General features: G+C 45.4%; 2 protein-coding genes across 2 annotated transcripts; both read left to right on the top strand.

Moving 5' to 3' along the window:
* The first annotated feature begins 7,015 nt into the window (after positions 1-7,015).
* LOC107110391 (actin-related protein T2-like) lies at positions 7,016-8,170 on the top strand. Its single transcript, XM_015411171.1, has one exon. The coding sequence runs from the start codon at positions 7,016-7,018 to the stop codon at positions 8,168-8,170; it is 1,155 nt and encodes a 384-aa protein (XP_015266657.1).
* A 3,300-nt stretch (positions 8,171-11,470) lies between these two features.
* LOC107110419 (actin-85C-like) lies at positions 11,471-12,589 on the top strand. The gene has a single exon (XM_015411205.1). It carries the CDS (start codon positions 11,471-11,473, stop codon positions 12,587-12,589), a length of 1,119 nt encoding a protein of 372 aa, XP_015266691.1.
* The last annotated feature ends 6,813 nt before the right edge of the window (positions 12,590-19,402 follow it).

Genomic DNA, 19,402 nt, shown 5'->3' with positions numbered 1-19,402 from the left:
CCAGTTTCACCTGGTTTCAAGCCAGTAATTATCCGTTTTGAAGTGAACCAGTATAGGGCTGCCATTTCACACATGGCTTTCCCCTTCTGGTAAAGAGCTGGATCTGAAGCAGTTTGCCATTTCAGACTGCATCGCTTTTTCCCGCTTTTCCCCTGCCATTTTTCGCCCGTGTGGGCGATCTCCAGCTTTTTTTTTTTTTGAATGTTCGCTTGCAAACGTTGAGCAAACATAAAAAAAAAAGCTGGACATCGCTCGTGCAGGCGAAAAATGGCGGGAAAAAGCACATTGGAACCGATAGAGGAAACTGAGGAGTACTTGGAAGCGGTTGACAGGTAAAACGCTTCAGCCCCGTTTCCTAAACAGGACAGAAGCGATTGTTTATGAAATGACAAATATATTCTGGAAGGGAACCGGTTCTCAAACGGTTCTGTCTGAAATGACAGACCAGAAACCGTTTGGGAACCGTTCCTCTTCCGGAATATATCGCCTGTCTGAAATTCCTATTCTCTCTCATCCTAGCCTAACAGGCTTCTTGTTGTGAGGATAAAATGGAGGAGAGAACCATGTTGTGCGTTGCTTTGGGCCCCCACTGGGAAGAAAAGCAAGTAGAAATATATAAATAAATTCCTCCGCAGCCATAGAGCTTAATTAGAGTTGCCATTCCTCTAGGTGGAATTACAGCTCATCTCCAGACTACACAGATCCATCCCCCTGGAGAAAATGGATGCTTCGGAGGGTGGACTCTATGGCACTGTACCCCACTGAGGTCCCTGTCCTCCCCAGGCTCCACCCTCCAAATCTCTAGGTGTTCCCCAACCTGGAGCTGGCAACCCTACCTCACCCCACCCCTGGCAGCTGGGGGGGAGAGACCTGGCAACCCTGGGGACATAAACTATCTATGCTGTCATCAGAAAGGTAAGAATATGTGTGATGAATTAGACCACAGGCTATGGTGGCCATCCTCCAGGTGGGACCTGGAGTTCTCCTGCCACTATAGCTAAAGTGCAGACTATAGGGATCAGTTCCCCTGGAGAAAATGGCAGGCTCAGAGGGTGGTAAAAGTTAAAGGTAAAGGTTCTCTTGCTCGAAAGCCAGTCGAATCCGACTCTAGGGTTGCGGTGCTCATCTCCGTTTCAAAGCCGAAGAGCCAGCGCTGTCCGAAGACGTTTCCGTGGTCATGTGGCCGGCATGACTAAACACCAAGGCGCACGGGAACGCTGCTACCTTCCCACCGAAGTGGTACCTATTTATCTACTAGCAATTTCTTGCTTTAGAACTGCTAGGTTGGCAGGAGCTGGAACTAGAGATGGGAGCTCACTCCGTCATGCGGCACCTGGGTCTCGAACTGCTGAACTACTGACTTTCCACAGCCTGCAGTTCAGCGTCTTAACCACTTGAGCCACTGCAGCACAGGGTGGACTCTGTGGTGACACACCCCTGATGAGCTCCTTCCCCAAACTACACCACCCCAGCCTCTGCCTCCAAATTTTCCAGGAATTTCCCAACTTGGAGTTGGCAGTGCCAACTTTTTCAAATACATTGGAATGGTAGGATTCAGCCCCTGTCTATAAGTTTGAACCTTACCTGCCATTCCAATGTATTTGAAAAAGTGTGCCTTGCACACAAAAGCTCATGCCTTGAATAAAACTTTGTTGGTCTTAAAGGTGCCACTGGACTCTAAATTTGTTCTACTGCTTCAGACTAACACGGCTGACCACCTGGATCTACTGGAGTGATAGTTTTGGACAGGGGTCGGTTCGTAGAAAAAGAGCTAGGGGAACTCATTAGCATAACTCATTAGCATATGCCACACACCCCTGACACCACCGGAAGTGTGTCATGAGGCCACACACCCCTGATATCACCAGAAGTGTGTCATAAGGCCACACCCCCTGACATCACCGGAAGTGTGTCATAAGGCCACACCTACCACTCAGTTAGTCTTAGTCTTAAAGGTTAGTCTTAAAGGTGCTATTTGTTAGTCTTAAAGGTGCTATTTGAACTCTTGGACTATTTTGCAGCAACAGACTAACACAGCTACCTCGGGGAAGCTCCTGGATGGGGCTGGGAGTCCTTGCGGAGGCCACGTGGAGTGGCCTCGGCCAGGCAGAGGGGGAGGACGCCAACTTACCCTCCTGCTTCTTCCTCCTTCTGCAACAGAATGAGGCTGGAAGAAGGGGGCGGCCAGAAGAAGGGGCAGGGCTTCGTCGTGTGCCCCGCCCCCCTGCACCTCACCCGGGGGAACTGCGATCCCCCACGATACCCCCCGAAATGACCTCTGGTTTTGGATAAAGGGGGTGGGGAAATAAAACTTAATGAATGCTAACAATAACATCCAGATCTCTTGGTTACAACAATCAGTTCCACATAGAGCAGAGGAAGCAGAGGAAGGGGGGAAAGTAGGAGGGAAAAGGATATTCAGGAGCCCATGATACATTCTTGATGTCACAGTTTTTGAAAAAAGAAAAGACAAAACTCAGCATCCCTACATTAAGTCCCTGAAACTAAAGACTGTACAAAATGTTGGGAAAGGAGGAAGAAGGGAGGAGGAGGAGAAGGAGAAGAATCACAGGATCACAGAGTTGGAAGGGGTCATAGAGGCCATCTAGTCCAACCCCCTGCTCAATGCAGGATCACCTAGAGTATCCCTGACAAGCATTCATCCAGATGCTGTTTAAAGACTGCCAGAGGGAGGGAGCTCACCACCTCCATAAGCAGCTGATTCTACTGTTGCATAACTCTTACTGTAAAAAAGTTTTCCCTCATATCCAGCCGATACCTTCCCGCCCTTAATTTAAACCCATTATTGCCAGTCCTCTCCTCTGCTGCCAACAGGAACAACTTCCTGCCCTCCTCTAAGTGACAGCCCTTCAAATACTTTAAGAGAGCAATCATGTCCCCCTTCAACCTCCTCTTCTCCAGACTGAACATTCCCAAGTCCCTCAGCCTTTCCTCATAGGCCTTGGTCTCCAGGCCCCCAATCATCCTCGTCGCTCTCCTCTGCATGCACTCCATTCTGTCCACATCCTCTTTGAAGTAAGGCCTCCAGAACTGCACACAATACTCCAGGAGTGGCCTTTTCAATGCAGTGTACAGTGGGACTATGACACCTTATGATTTAGATGTTATGCCTCTATCGATACACCCCAAGATTGCATTAGCCTTTTTTGTTGCCACATCATACTGACTCCTCATGTTTAACTTTCGGTCCACAGAAAAAGAAGAGGTAGAAGAGGAGGAGGAGGATATCACACTGACTCCTCATATTTAACTTTCAGTCCACAGAAAAAGAAGAGGAAGAGGAGGAGGAGGAGGAAGAGGAAGAATTGGCTTTATACCCCGCTCTTCACTACCCAAAGGAATCTCGGAACGGCTTCCCTTCCCTTCCCTTCCCCTCCCCACAACAGACACCCTGTGAGGTAGGTGGGGCTGAGAGAGCTCTTTCAAGAACTGCTCGTGAGAGAACAGCTCTGAGAGAACTTGTCACTGACCCAAGGTCATCCAGCTGGCTGCATGCGGTAGAGTGGGGAATCAAACCAGGCTTTCCAGATTACAGTCCTGCCACTCTTAACCGCTACACCAAACTGGCTCTCCAAAAATAACGACTCTGTTCACAAAAGAACCATTATGGCAGAAGATGGCTAGGCTAGGCTGAGCCATGTTAATTTTCTACATGCTGGGAGGGTTGTTTCTTTTAATGGAGAAGCACCCCATCATGCCACTTCATAGTGGACCCATCGGGACATATGCTTGAACCAGGATTGTTTTGCTGAGTGAGCATGGTCTATAAAATACATAGCAGCCATGGTCTAAGACTTCCCTAAATATAGTGCTCCTGATCTGTTATATTTTATCCTGCCTTTCCTACAAGGAGTTCACTATGCTTGGCATGGCTTTTCTGCTAAACATACTGTTATCCTCACAACCATCCTGTGCGGTAGGTGATGCTGAGAGGTCATGATCAGCTCAGGGGGGTACCTAAGGAGTTTTACAGTTCAGCAGTCCCAGGTCTTCCCAACCCCAGTCCAGCATTTTAACCACTACACCACACTGGATGTCATTTAAAAAATGAAAATTCTTTCAGTTACGTGATTCTGAACAATTTTTTTCTTAAGACTATTCCAACCAACTTTGTATGTATGGTTATAATTTGTTGTTTTTTTTTGGGGGGGTTGTTTTAAAAAAACCCACGCAACTGATTAATGTAGATGCTCACATGCACGGAGCAGTAATACCTCCCCAGCCCTGTTTGAGGAGCCCTGTAACTGAAATGTATATTGGAATGTAGACCACAAAACATGGATCTTAAGACCCCATTATTAGCATCCAAAAATCAGAAACCTGAAAGTATCCACCAGCACCCTAGCAGCTCTTCCATTCTTTGTCAGAAAGCTTAGCCCTTATAGCGTGCAATGGGATTTTCATATCTGCTCTAAAGAACTTTGCAAAACACTTATCTTCAAGGAGCCAAGTACAAACACAGTAATCCTGACAGAAGCACTCAAGAAATAATTTCCTCTCTCCTGTAGAAAGGCTTGCCCACTACATTCTCTGCTTTCCTTCCCCACTTCTTCCCTCCTCTACCTCCCATCTCAACTTGGTGCTGTTGCTAGCTCTAGCAATGTTGACATTTCTTTGTCCCCCACACACACACCTGATGTCACTTCCTCTCCATTACCCGGCTTCCTCCCTCTCACTGCATAATAGGATGGAGCCCTCCTTCCTCTACATCAAGTTTCCTCTAGATGTGATACCAGTAGGCACCATGGTGCTCACCAGTATTTTCCTTAAACCCCGCCAAGCTTTTCAGAAAGTGGGTTTGGCCATTGTAAGGCAGGGCTTGTTACTGGCTGCCCTCATTAAATAGAAGGATATTCTGGCAGAGGATCGGGAGGTCTGGTAAACACCTGGGCCTCCCTTAGTCAGTGTGTGGTTGTTCCATTTCCCCTTCAGACAATGTTCCCTCTAATCCCCCCCTACTGACTTGGGGAGGGGGATTACTGGAGGGGGTGGAGATGTCCCTGGCATGATGACATCACACAGAAGTGACATCATTATGTTGGGGTGCGGCAGCCCCCGTCTCTCTCCAGCAGCGTTTAAGGGGTCTCTTTAAACACTGCTGGGAAGGGGGTGGGGAGGCTGTATGGGCCTGCTGTGCTCCAAGCCCCGAATTCGGGGCTTGGAGTGCAGCCACATGGCCCCCACCTCTCCCCAGCAGCATTTAAAGGATCTCTTTAATGCTGTTGGGAAGAGGTGGGGGGAGGCTAGGTGGTGCCTCTTGGGGGCAGGGCTCCCCCCCCCCCACCAGCCAACTGGCTGGTGGTGGGAAGGAGCCCTCCCAAATTGGGGAACCTCCAGAGAACCAGGGGGTCTGGCAACCCTATTCCAGAGTGCTGCTAAGCAGGGCTTCCTGTGTTAATGAGTAGCCACTCACACACACAGCTTGGAGGGAACACTGCCTTCAGGTTTTTCTTCTTCCCATGAGGTGTAAAGAGGGAGGTATTCCATTCAGCTCTGCTTCTTGTGGCAGCCATTTTGGGTTTGGAGCCATCTTCTGTGGCAGCCATTTTGAAGTGGTTCTCACCACCCCCTCTCAAAATTCCAAATATGCCCACAGGTTCAAAAGTGTTGGGGTCCCATTTTACATAGGAGCCTCGTTCAGAGAGGCATTTGCTGGGGCTCTGAGTTTGACAACACCCAGTCAGCTGACCAACAAGAACTCAGCTGGCTCCACCAAACCTTATAACACCCCAGACTACGGTCATACTCTCCAAGTCTAACCTTTCTCAGTATACCTAAGTGCCTTTCTATTTCACACCACACAGCCTTTGAAACTTCTTACTTCTGGTCTTGGTCTACCTTATCTACTCCTGACTTTTAATTGCCACTTACAGAACTTGAATCCTGGCCTGCTTTGGACTGTGCTACTTGTCTTTGGTCCCAGGGGACTGACCATTTCCTGATCAACTGGGGACCAGCCCTATTGGACTCCAGAAGCACGGTAAGGCTTAACAACATTAATCCTTCCTAATCCTACACCTTGGGAAAGAGAATCAGATAGTAATATCAGGGAGCAATCCTAAACAGGTCTAGTGAGAAGTATGTCCCTTTCATTCAATGGGGTTTTACTCCCAGGAAAGTGTTATTAGGATCACAGCCTTAAGGTCACTACTAATGGACATCAGTAAGGCCATTAAGGGAGAGCAGGAAGCAGCCGGACACTCCTCTGTCATATTTGGAGAATGCTCAGCCAAGCGTCTCCTTGCCAATTTTTTTCCCATATTACATTCTAATGGTTGATTGCATGGGTTTCTGATACCTATAAGCTGCTTTGAAAGCCAGTGTGAGCTGAAATAATAATAAATAATAACTATATGGACATCCTTGGAAGGAGGTGTGATAACACATTAACCACACTACATACAAATGTATAAACCTAACGCATACCATGTCAGATCATTGGCCCATATTGTATCTCGGCACTATGTACTTGAACTGGCATTGGTTCCCAGGCAAATAACTTTTCTTCACCAACACCTTCTGCCTGAGATCTTATGAATGCTGATGCCAGGGAGGGGCTGAATCTGGAATTGTCTGCATTCAAAGCAAGGGCTCTACCACGAAGCCACAGTCTTTCTCCGGAATAACAAATCCATCTAACAATATGCATATATAAATTTAAAAAATATAAAACTTTTAAAAACACACACGATAAGTTTTCCAATCAGGGCAATCAAGACACTTTGCAACTTAAGATTTTCTCTGTGTGTTGGTTTCCTAGAAACCACCAAACAATTACTAGCACTTACCTCACTCATTGTTAAGTATTGTCTACAAGTACCACTTTCCAGTTACCTTTGAGATGAACATCTTTAATGCAGGTACAGTGCTTCAAGGATTTGGGTGTTAGGATGTTTTTTTGGTGCTCTTGAGACACTGGAAGATATGCCTGTGAATCTCCAGCACAGTAACTTTGGTGAGACACAAGCTTTGCAGACCTTAATTGAAGTTTAAAATGGTACGTGAAGCAGAAGGATTCAAGGCTAAAGTCTTCAGCACACCGGCTGTGATTATTGACAATGGATCCGGGATCTGCAAAGCTGGGACTTCAGGAGAAGTTGGCCCGAGACAAATCATCCCTTCAGTTGTCGGGTGCCCCAAAACCAAAGTTACATTATCCAAAGACAAACAGAGGGAATGTTACGTAGGAAAAGAGGCCCAAGATAGGCGAGAAGCATTGTCACTGAGATACCCAATTGAGTGTGGCATTATAACTTCATGGGATGATATGGAGAAGATCTGGAAGCACATCTATGACAAAGCTTTGGGTCTGAGATCCTTTGAGAGACCCTTGCTGATGACCGAACCTCCTCTGAATCCCCAAGAGGATCGAGCCAAACTTACTCAGTTGATGTTTGAACGCTTTAAGGTACCTGCCTTCTATCTTTCTGTCCAAGCTATACTATCTCTCTATGCCTCAGCGCGGTACACTGGGCTTGTGATGGACAGTGGCTTTGGAGTCAGCCATGCAGTGCCCGTCTACGAGGGATACTGTCTGCCCCATGCTGTCTCCAGATTGAATATTGGTGGCAGAGATATCACTGAGTTTCTACGGAAATTGCTTCAAGAAAGTGGGCGGTATTACAGGAACTTTCCGGAAGCAAACAGTGTTGTGGAAGACATCAAAGTGAAGTTATGTTTTGTGTCCCTGGATTCCTACTCTGACCATAATAAGGTGCCAGTGGAGCTCCCAAAGGAATATGTACTACCTGATGGTCACAAAATCAGCATTGGCGATGCTCTTTTTCTAGCACCTGAGATCCTTTTCACACCCAGCAAAGCTGGCAAAACTGGACAAGGCCTTCCCACCATGATCACCAGGAGCATTAAAAAATGTGACCCCAGTATCCGCCAGATGCTCTACAGTAACGTGCTGCTTTCCGGTGGTTCCTCTCTCTTTCCAGGATTAGACGAGAGGATCTTCAAGGGGCTAGAACAAAAAGTCCCCCAAGGTGTTCCCATAAAGATCATATCCCCTCCAGATCGATGGCTCTCAACTTGGATTGGGGCCTCCATCATTACTTCCCTGAGCACCTTCAAGCGAATGTGGGTCACTGCTGCTGACTACAGAGAGTTTGGACCAAACATTGTGCAGAGACGCTGCTTTTAAAGAGAACTTGGGAATGTATAGCACAGTACCAACAGAGGTGCCAGTGGTTTCAAACAAAGCATCCATCCCCTTTAAAGGGTTAAATTAAAAATGGTTTTTACATGTGCTGGGAAGCTGTGTGGGATGTGTCATTCATATCCTTGGTCTAAATACCTCGTGATCCTTCATAGTCCTAGTCAAAGGAAGGACAGGATGGGGAAACTGGATGTTGGCTCATCTCTTCCACTCTGTAATCCAAACTGATGTCCCATTGTGAGACCTTAACAAAGGTCCTACAGGTTTTCGGTTGTATTACTATAATAGCTATGGGCATTAAGAATGTGTCCAAAGTTCTCACCCAAATTTCTGTACTGTTTTGTTTCTGATGAACATTAATCTTCATTGCTTTATTTCTGAATTTTAGTATGAAGAACTGTGCATGTGCAGTTTGGTCCAGTGTTCAGTTTACATGAACCTCTTCCTCTATAAATAACCGATGTGCACATGAACACTGATAAAGTGTTGTGATCTTGGTATGTGTGTATTAAAATTCTTCTTTTGTGGCATTTTACCAGTGCACAGGTCTGCATATGAATTAATACTGTAGAAATACTGTACCAAAAGAAGCTTGATTGAATCATACATACAGTCATTTCAATGTTGCTTTTTGGGAGTGTTTTATGTGTGCATTGATAATGCAGAATGGGGAAGGGAGAACTGAAGGAACTCAAAAATGCAGACAAGTGTGCATGATCCAGTTAAACCAGGGTTCAAGAGGAATGGAATGCATTACAGAGAAATTCTGGAAGAACAAAGGAACAATGCTGAGAAAATGCATTCAGAGCTAATAGATGTTGATCAGTGTTCCCTCTAAGCTGAGTTACTGTGAGCTAACTCAGTTTTTTAGCCTCCAGCTCACACATTTTTGTCTTAGTTCAAGAAGGACGGCTCCAGGGCAAACTAATTAATGCAGTCGCCAAATGGCTCACTCACAACTTTAAGGCGAGTAGCTCACAAAGTAGAACTTTTGCTCACAAGACTCCACAGCTTAGAGGGAGCATTGATGTTGACTTACTGGTGCAAAAGGCAGGGTAGATAGGCTTGCAAGTTCAAATTGTTTTAATGAGTAGGATTTAGCCGAATAATCACTGGACACCAATTTTAATAGATCCAGGTGGGTAGCTGTTTTGGTCTGAAGCAGGAGACCAAAGTTTGAGTCCAGTGGCATCTTTAAGACCAACAAAGTTATATTCAAGCTATGAGCTTTTGTGATTCAAACTTTGTTCTTTCAATTTTAATAGTCATGAGTAAGAGCTAAGGACATAATTTTTGATGCCACTTGCTTTCTGGTGTGTTATTGTGGTATAGTATGAGAGAGAAAATATTGTGATGTGCTCTCCCCTCAAGCACTGAGAAGTTCTGGGGACAGTGCTGCAGGCTTTGGTTTCCTTTGGATAAAAAAAGCCCTGGAAACTTACCGAGTCCTTGTGATGTTTTCTTTACTTGCAAATGTATACATCACCAGCTGTTTCCTTTTCATGTAGACAGATATTAACTGCCCTTCCACTAGCAGTCTGAGTACCACCTCTAAGTTCTGATGAGTATCTCATTCAAAAAGCCGAGTCCTTGTGATGTTTTCTTTACTTGCAAATGTATACATCACCAGCTGTTTCCTTTTCGTGTAGACAGATATTAACTGCCCTTCTACTAGCAGTCTGAGTACCACCTCTAAGTTTCTGATGAGTATCTCATTCAAAAAACACAGAGAAGTTTCCCAACTATCTGGAGTCCTTCTCCAAATTCTGATGGGTATTTTCTTCAGAACACAAAACGATTCCCAGCAACCAGGAGACCTTCTCCAAAGCGCAATGGTTATTCTCACTTAAAAAACACAAAGAACCCTCAAGTATCAAGATGCCTTCTCTCAGCTTTGAATGAACATCTCATTCAAAGACACAGAAAGAGTGGAGGAATATCTCCTGACCATTAGCTCCCATTTATATAACACCATAGTGGCATTAAATTGGCTAAAAGGCAAGTTATTAGTCAACCTGCAATGTTCTAAACAAAAAGCACTGCCACTGAGCTATGGCCCCACACAGCTACATGACGAATACAGTGACTTGTCTGGGAGGAACTTTGGCCTGTTTGCAACCTACATAACATATTTTGGGCTGCTGGGAATGATATCAAGAGTCTGTAAGTGGGACCCATCTCCCCATGGTCTCATTTATTCCAGTATTCACCAACTGTCCACTAACTGCCTTTATTCCCTCTTCCACTTGAGAAGGAACCAAAGGCCTGTTTAGAAGTGGCTACCACTTAACCAAGTATGTGGTTTGCAGAGAGAAGGTCTGAGGTTCCATCCCCGAGATCTCCATGCAAGATGAAGCTTTGGCCAACAAATAGTGAGTGTCATTATGGATTGCAGAGAGGGAGAACTAGAAGTCTGACCCATGGAGCACAAGCTACCCATAATCATAACTATGCTAATCAATCAAACTTGTCTTTTTGACTCAGACACCAAAAATGTTGTCTTCTCCTCCTCCTCCTCCCATTTTCCCACACAACAATCCTGTGGGGTAGGTTGAGCTAAGAGATTATGTTGACCCAACATTACTGAACAAACTTCAGAACTGAGAGGAAGGATTTGAATCCAGGTCTCCCTTACTTTAACATTCTTCATGACACCAGTTTTTTTTAAAAAATATTTTCATGTGAGATTTCTGTCTCATTCTTTGCAAAGGTGTACAGAAGTGAAATCTTCTTTCAGTATCCCTCTTGGACACCACATTGCTTTTCTGATGTCACTTTTGTGATGGACTCTATAGGCTGAACAGTGATGAAGAGGACAATGCAAGCTACTGCTTTGTGGTCACTCCTTTCTGAACTTGTGTGAAGTTTCACTCAGGATGAGAGGACGGTTCAGCTTCACTTCTCTGGTGGGTCCTTTCCACTCTGAATTCATCTCTTAGATATCCAGACACTACTAATGTGATCTTGGAGGGAAATATGTCATGCTTCCTTGTATCCATGCTACTCTACCTTCCTGAAGGCCCTTTCAGAAGACGGACAGTCTTCACTTTTCTACAGTAAACTCTGAAGGTCTTCATCTTCCAAGCTGACTCCTACTTTCTTGGAGAAGAATGTTTCCTGAAATGTATGTAGCATGTTCATAGGTCTAAAAATATTCACTGGAAAAAAGAAATATCACCTTTTGTGACCCTAAGAAATCTAGAACGTTGACGGCAGAACATTCTACCAGAGCTCTAAGACACGGAGTGGGGGGGGACCACCCTCCTTTTTTTCCCCCACCCAAGAATGTCTCACTGCAGAGTACCAGACCTTCCAGCTGTCATTATTGACAATGGATCAGGGATGTGTAAAGCTGGATTGTCTGGAGAGCAGGAACCACGAAGCATTGTAGCTACTGTGATTGGCTATCCAAAGTCTAAATCCATTATGTTTGGGCCTGCTCAGAGGGAATATTACGTTGGGGAAGAAGCTCAAGCCAAGAGGGGCATTTTATCTTTTAAATACCCTGTGGAACATGGCATGGTGACATCCTGGGATGATATGGAGAAGATCTGGAGGCACATATACAGGCGGGAGCTCAGGATGAGGGCCAGAGACAGACCCGTGCTGCTGACGGAGGCCCCGCTCAACCCTGCACCAAACCGAGAAAAAATGACAGAAATCATGTTTGAGCGTTTCCGGGTGCCTGCCATGTTTGTGGGCCTGCAAGCTCTGTTGGCTCTCTATGCCTCGGCTCGAACCACGGGCTTAGTCCTAGATAGTGGGGATGGTGTCACCATGACAGTCCCCGTCTATAAAGGCCATTGTTTGCTTCACGGCATTTCGAGGATGAATTTTGCAGGCCGGGATATCACCAGATATTTAGCAACACTTCTCTTGGAGAGCGGGCATATCTTTTCAAGTTCGGCTGAGAAGGAGATAGTGAAGAACATCAAGGAGACCATGTGCTATGTTGCTTTGGACCCTAGCCAGGAGAAAGGGTCAGCCCATAAATACGTTCTCCCAGATGGGAATTCTGTCAAGATTGGTGACCAGCTTCACAGAACTCCAGAGTCCCTTTTTAGCCCCACTGATGCAGGCGTCTCATCACCAGGGATCCACGAGATGATCTTGAACAGTATTTCGAACTGCAATGGGAGCATCCAGCAAAACATCTGGAGCAATGTGTTCATGGCAGGGGGGTCCACCCTCTTTACTGGTCTAAGCGACAGACTTCTTAAGGAGCTCCAGGCTCTGGCACCCAGGGGCATGCCGGTAAAAGTCACAGCACCAGAAGATAGGGTGTATTCTGTCTGGATTGGTGCTTCGGTACTCACCAGTTTGGCTTCCTTTAGGAACATGTGGGTGACCCAGCAAGAGTACAATGAAGTCGGTCCAACCGTGTTGCAGAAAAAATGCTTCTGAGAACAATGAATGACCAACCAGCAAGGCATAAAAAAAAAATGTCAATCAGAACCGCTGGGGAGTGGCTAGTAAACCTTTGCACAAAGGATCAATGTGTTGGATGCAATTTTATAGCAGGGTAAGAAAAGATCCCTTGTGGCTCAGTTACAGAAAGAGCTCTTGTTTAGTGCATTTTGATGAGCCTGTAAGGGTCTTTTTATTTTTTTTAATGTATGCTGGGGGGGGGGGGAGTGTTGCATGAAACGAGAATAGCAAAATTGTTTGTTTGCCAGGCTTTTAAAATTCTAGAGAGCAAACCACCTTGGCTTCTATGCCCACGGGCATTGGTTCTTTGCCAGTCACTGTTAATATCCAAAGGATGTTAAATGGACCAATAGCGCAGAATGGGATATGCTGAACCTCTCCTCTCCTCCCCCCTCCCCCCCAAGGGGGAGAGATCGTTTGAAGAATATTTCGGTGTACATGAGAAACTACTTTTCAGAGCACTCTGGAAACAATGCAGACCGATGGTGCCCTGAGAGCTAGGCTTGCCAACGTCCAGGTGGGGCCTGGGGATCTCCTGGAATCACAACTGATCTCCAGACTGGAGGGATCAGTTCCTCTGCAGCAAAAAGGCAGCTGTGGGGGGGGGGGGGGGGCTGTGTGGCATTATACACTTCTGAGGCCTTTCCCTTTCCCAAGTGCCACCCTCCCCAGACTCCACCCCCAAGTCTCCTGGAATCTCCCAGCTCGGAGTTTGCAACCCTACAGAGAGCAGCTTGGTTTTCACTCTTTTGCTCCAACGGAGGAGCAGGCCAGAGTCAGTGGCTTTGTTAAACCAAGTAGAACCCTGTTCCCTGTCCTGATGTCTCCTGACAAAAAAAGGAGAAGCAGCAGTAGCTCCCTCTGCTCAGCTGCCGACCTTCATGGCAGTCAAGCTACAGAGAGTGGGCCAGCTGCTTCTGTTTCTAGTGATCTGCCACCAGAGGGGTAACAACAGCCCTCTTTGGGTTGCAAGAGTCTCTGGTTTGACCTGACCTGTGTTGGGAAAATTGGCAAAAATACTTAGATATTTAAAGTTTGCAATGGATCTTTGCTTCACTAGAGAGGAGGCATTTCTTTCTGTGTAAAAATCTTTATTTCTAAGGGAAGGGTACACAGGTAAAGCTACAAAATAACAATGACCTAAGGCTACATCTCTACAGCTACAGGACAGACAGGACAGACAGACCACAAGGTCTCTCAACAACCACAGCAACAACAGCAATGGAGATTATTATTATTCTTGACCCCTAGAAGGAAATCACCTGAATACATTAACCAATGATTGTGAGTAAACAGACTTAGATTTCCTGGGCTTTCTTCCCATTGGTTCTAGCCAGGTTGCCTTCCAGGTTAATCTAAACGATAGCACACAAGGTAAACAGTCTAACCCTATAATGACTGAATTAGACCTCGCAACACCACACATATTTCCAACAATCTGGATAGCCCAGGCAAGCCCAAGTTCCTCATTTTGGAAGCTAAGCAGGGTTGACTCTGGCAAGTACTTGGATGGGAGACCTCCTTGGAATACCAGAGATGGGAAGTGGGATCAGGCTTTATTCAACCACCTCTTTGAATAATATCCTCCAGGCCCCCAGTAGGGGACAGTCACCAGAGGTCTCTCTCTCTCTCTCTCTCTCTCTCTCTCTCTCTCTCTCTCACACACACACACACACACACACACACACACACGAAAAATACAACTCCCCCCCCAAGAGTGTCTGGTTTGTGAGGCCTTATGGCACTCTGGTTTTTACATTTAAAAACATTCACCAGACCACAGGGTCATACAGCACTGGTGATATTCCATCCTGCCGTGTATCTCCCGACTTTCACAAACAGCCAAAATTTATGTGAAATTGGAATTCCATGACAGAACTCTCAGTGTGCCTTTTGGGCCCTTTTGCAAAAACAGTCAAGGCAAGGCATGATACAGACAGGAGCCACAAAACTCTGGAAGGAGAGGGGGAGAGTATTCTCCCCATGTTACCTCCACAATTGAAAATAGATCCCTGAGATGCTTTGGATCCTAGTGTGTGTTGGGGGGTAAGAATATAAGAACATAAGAGAAGCCAATGCTGGATCTGGCCAATGGGCCATCTAGTCCAACACTCCGTCACACATTGGCCAAAAATACCAGGTGCCATCGGGAGGTCCAGCAGTGGGGCCAGGACACTAGAAGTCTTCCCGCTGTTGCCCCCCTCCCCAAACACCAAGAATGCGGAACATCACTTGCCCCAGACCGAGAGTTCTCATCTATACCTTGTGGCTAATAGCCACTGATGGACCTCTACTCCATATGTTTTTATCCAATTCCCTCTTGAAGCCGTCCATGCTTGTAGCCGCCACCACCTCCTGTGGCAGTGAATTCCATGTGTGTTAATGACTCTTTGGGTGAAGAAGTACTTCCTTTTATGTGTTCTAACCTGACTGCTCAGCAATTTCATTGAGTGCCACGAGTTCTTGTATTGTGAGAAAGAGAGAAAAGTGCTTCTTTCTCTACCTGCTCTATCCCATGCATAATTTTATAAACCTCGATTGCGTCACTCCTCAGTCATCATTTCTCCAAGCTAAAGAGCCCCAAGCACCTTAACATTTCTTCATAGGGAAAGTGTTCCAACCCTTTTATCATTCTAGTTGCCCTTTTCTGCACTTTTTCCAATAATACCCTTTTTGAGGTGTGGTGACCAGAACTGTACACAGTACTCCAAATGAGGTCGCATCATTGATTTATACAGGGGCATTATGATACTGGCTGATTTGTTTTTGGTAAAAAAAAAAAGTGAGATACCCATTTTGTGTTGTATCTTTACGAATGGAAGTATTACAGCCTAGGCCTCTTCTCTGGTTTGCTGGTTTGGATTGTGTATCTGAGCCACAGAAGAGCTCCGCTCCCTCTTCGTCTCCACCCTCCTCCTTCCTTCTCTCTTTCCTTGCCTCCTTCTTACTCCTTACCCACTGCAGCTACTAAGCAGTGGCCACCTGATCAGCCAACCATCCATCCATCTGATAGACAGCAAATTACAGTTTCTGTCTTTCAGGAGCAGACTTGGGCCAAAAAAGGGGGTTTCCAATTCCAACCATGGCCTCTGGGCTGAGGCCTTCAGTGAAGCGGAGATCTTAATGAGACAACAGGATTCCCATTTTGTAGTACAGCCCCCAGGTATGGAGGGAAGGTTTTCTGGGCTAGCGCCAGACACTACTGCACCACCCAGTGGCTTCCCAACACCGTCTCCTGCCTGTAAAGGTGCAGAATAAAACGGAATACATGTTTGGGAAGAGAAGAAGAAGAAGAAGAAGAGATTGGATTTATACCCCACCCTTCACTACCCAAAGGTGTCTCAGAGCGGCTTACAAACTCCTTTCCCTTCCCCTCCCCACAACAGACACCCTGTGAGGTAGGTGGGGCTGGGAGAGCTCTGGCAGAAACTGCTCTTTTTCAAGAACAGCTCTTATCAGAACTACGGCTTGCCCAAGGTCATCCAGCCAGGTGCAAGTGGAGGAGTGGGGAATCAAACCCGGTTCTCCCAGATTAGAGTCCATGCACTTAAGTAGCTTGCGGCACTGTCTAACCTCAAGGGTGAAGGTGGGCAAGAGAGACGTTCTTCTGCCCAGGTTGATCAGTGCATGGTTTATAGGGCCGTTATGAAATTCGATGCAGCATCTGGCAGTCTTTGTTCTCCTTCAGCGTGCTACATTTTAGCAGCCTGCTGGAAACATGTAAACAAATGAGGTACAACTGTAGCCAGTTTAAATATTTTACAGCTCAGTGACTTCCACAGGAGAGAGGATTTACAGGAACATGAGGGGGTTCGACTGCTGTTCCCATAATCTAATGCAGAGAAAAATGCAAAACATACCACCTTGGAAATTTGACAGCAGAGTAGCTTGTCCTTGGAGTTGAGAGAAAAGCGGAACAAGATGATGGCCGTTTCTTTTGTATATCACATTTTTATGCCACCCTACCTCCAAAAAGCTCAGAGTGGTATACTTATAGGCCAACAGCATGAGATCACTTCCAGTGAGAACACAGTAGTGCCATCAGTCCCAAAATGCTATGGTTTTACCATAGAGCTTCCAGTGATTCCTATAGAGGACTAATGTCACTTCCAGGTTTCCCCCAGAAGTGACATCACACTGTCACTGCTGCCCCCATTTCCCTTATTTGCCTTATTTCAATGCAGAAATATAACAAATGGACTGCAGGATATAACAGAATTCCTGTAAATACTGCTGCCGACCTCCAGGTGGTGGCTGGAGATCTCCTGGAATTATAACTGATCTCTAGGTGACAGAGATAAGTTCACTTGGAGAAAATGGCTGCTTTGGGAGGTGGAGTCTATAGCATTATACTCCATTGAAGTCCCTCCCCTCCCCAAATACCATCCTCCTCAGACTCCACTCCCAAAATGTCCAAGTATTTCCCAATCCAGAGCTGGGAACCGTACCTGTAAATCTTCAGGGTTTTGTCCCAGTTGACAAAGGCTGGATATTTAACCATGATGCCATGATAGATAAGCAAATTATACCTGGTTCCAAATTTTCTTGACGTTTCAAGCTGTTTCAAAGAGATCATAATAAAGCTTCCCTATTTGTCCACCATTACAGTCTATAAACTTAAATTGACCTGTACAGCCATCAGTTTTCAAACTATGGCAATAACCATGAAAATTATTGCTATACCCAAGTATCAGTAGCTCAATGCTTATGTTCTTGTGAAACATTAGAACTAGAGCAGGGGTGTCAAACATGCGGCCCAGGGGCGGTATCAGGCCCCCGGAGGGCTTCTATCAGGCCCGCAGTGGAACTGGCTGTCTTCTGCTTCTTCTTCCAGTTCTGCTGCTACTGCGTCATCATAGGTTTGCAGCTTACAGATACACACCTGAATAGTATACTCAAGATTGCAACAGCACAGATATTTTGATGCAATAATTCAGAGCAAGAGGTGTCAGTTATCAGACACTGTTAAATAAACAAAATATTGCAAGAGTGCTAATGTTTTAAGGATGTTTTTATTTTAAGTTAAAAAACCTTTTGTGTTTGTGTCCTTTATAAAGTTTATATCTCTGCTACCTGGCATTACATTTTATGACACACATGGCCTAGCCCAACAAGGTCTCATTTATGTCATATCTGGCCCTCATAACAAATGAGTCTAACACCCCTGAACTAGAGGATCTCCATCTTTATGTTTTGTATTACCCACTTTACCCTGAACCTAGATATAAAATTCTTGCCACTATTTTAACCTGTTTAAACCCGAGCTCAGGGACAGAGAAAATAATGTACTGATTATCCCATACAGACTGCCTCGCCATATAACTCACATAGTTTCCTTTCTGTGCATTGGCAGCAAAGAACATTCAACCTAAAGCTACACCTGACCAGGTAGTAAATTATTCAAACTTGTAGCCTATCTTGTTTTATGGGAACGAAATCCAGATGTTATTATTATTTTAACCATAACCTTTAATCTTTTGAGCTTATTTATTTACTTACAAGATGTGTGTCCCACTTTTCTGCCCTTACAAGAGCCCCCAAGGCAGCTAGCAATTTAAAGCATGCATGATAAAATCTCATAAGAACATAAGAGAAGCCAATGTTGGATCAGGCCAATGGCCCATCTAGTCCAACACTCTGTCACACAGTGGCCAAAAAATACCAGGTGCCACCAGTGGGGCCAGGACACTAGAAGCCCTTCCACTGTTGCCCCCCACCCCAGCACCAAGAATACAGTGCATCACTTGCCCCAGACCGAGAGTTCCCATCTATACCTTGTGGTTAATAGCCACTGATGGATCTCTGCTCCATATCCTTATCTAATTCCCTCTTGAAGCTGTCCATGCTTGTAGTCACCACCACCTCCTGTGGCAGTGAATTCCATGTGTTAATCACTCTTTGGGTGAAGAAACACTTCCTTTTATGTGTTCTAACCCCACTGTTCAGCAATTTCATTGAGTGCCCACGAGATCTTGTATTGTGAGAAAGGGAGAAAAGTACTTCTTTCTCTACCTGCTCTATCCCATGTATAATCTTATAAACCTTGATCATGTCACCCCTCAGCCATTTTTTCTCCAAGCTAAAGAGCCCCAAGCGCTTTAACCTTTCTTCATAGGGAAAGTGTTCCAACCCTTTTATCATTCTAGTTGCCCTTTTCTGCACTTTTTCCAATGCTATAATATTCTTTTTGAGGTATGGTGACCAGAACTGTACAAAGTACTCCAAATGAGGTTGCACCATTGATTTATATCGTGGCATTATGATACTGGCTGATTTGTTTTCAATTCCCTTCCTAATAATCCCCAGCATAGCGTTGGCCTTTTTTATTGCAGTTGCACACTGTCTCGACATTTTCATTGAGTTATCTACTACGACTCCAAGATCTCGCTTTTGGTCAGTCTCTGCCAGTTCGGACCCCATCAATGTGTATTTATAGTTATAATTTTTGGCTCCAATTGATACCGGAACTCCTTCTAAGGATGGTTCCGAAGGCCCAACTCTGTTTTATGTATGGCAGTGGGCGTGCTTGAGTAATTTACCCGTGTATCCAGAGGGCAGATTTCAGAACAAACACTCCTATTTCCCAGGAATTGAGACAACACACTAGGTTTAATGAATAAATGTTGTCTTTACTAAGTATTTATCAAGCACACGAAAAACAGATACATTCACAGATTCACTCAAGTTCCTTTAGTTCACAGTAGATACGAAAGTAATCAGTAAAGAAAATAATGACTTCAACAAACAATGAGGGAGAACACAGAAGGATAACGCTTATACTTATCTGAG

This window comes from Gekko japonicus, unplaced genomic scaffold (assembly GCF_001447785.1).
Source record: "Gekko japonicus isolate JY-2015 unplaced genomic scaffold, Gekko_japonicus_V1.1 scaffold411, whole genome shotgun sequence".
Lineage (NCBI taxonomy): Eukaryota > Metazoa > Chordata > Lepidosauria > Squamata > Gekkonidae > Gekko > Gekko japonicus.
The sequence above is the reverse complement of the archived record's forward strand: the minus strand, read 5'-3'. Positions and strand labels throughout refer to the sequence as shown.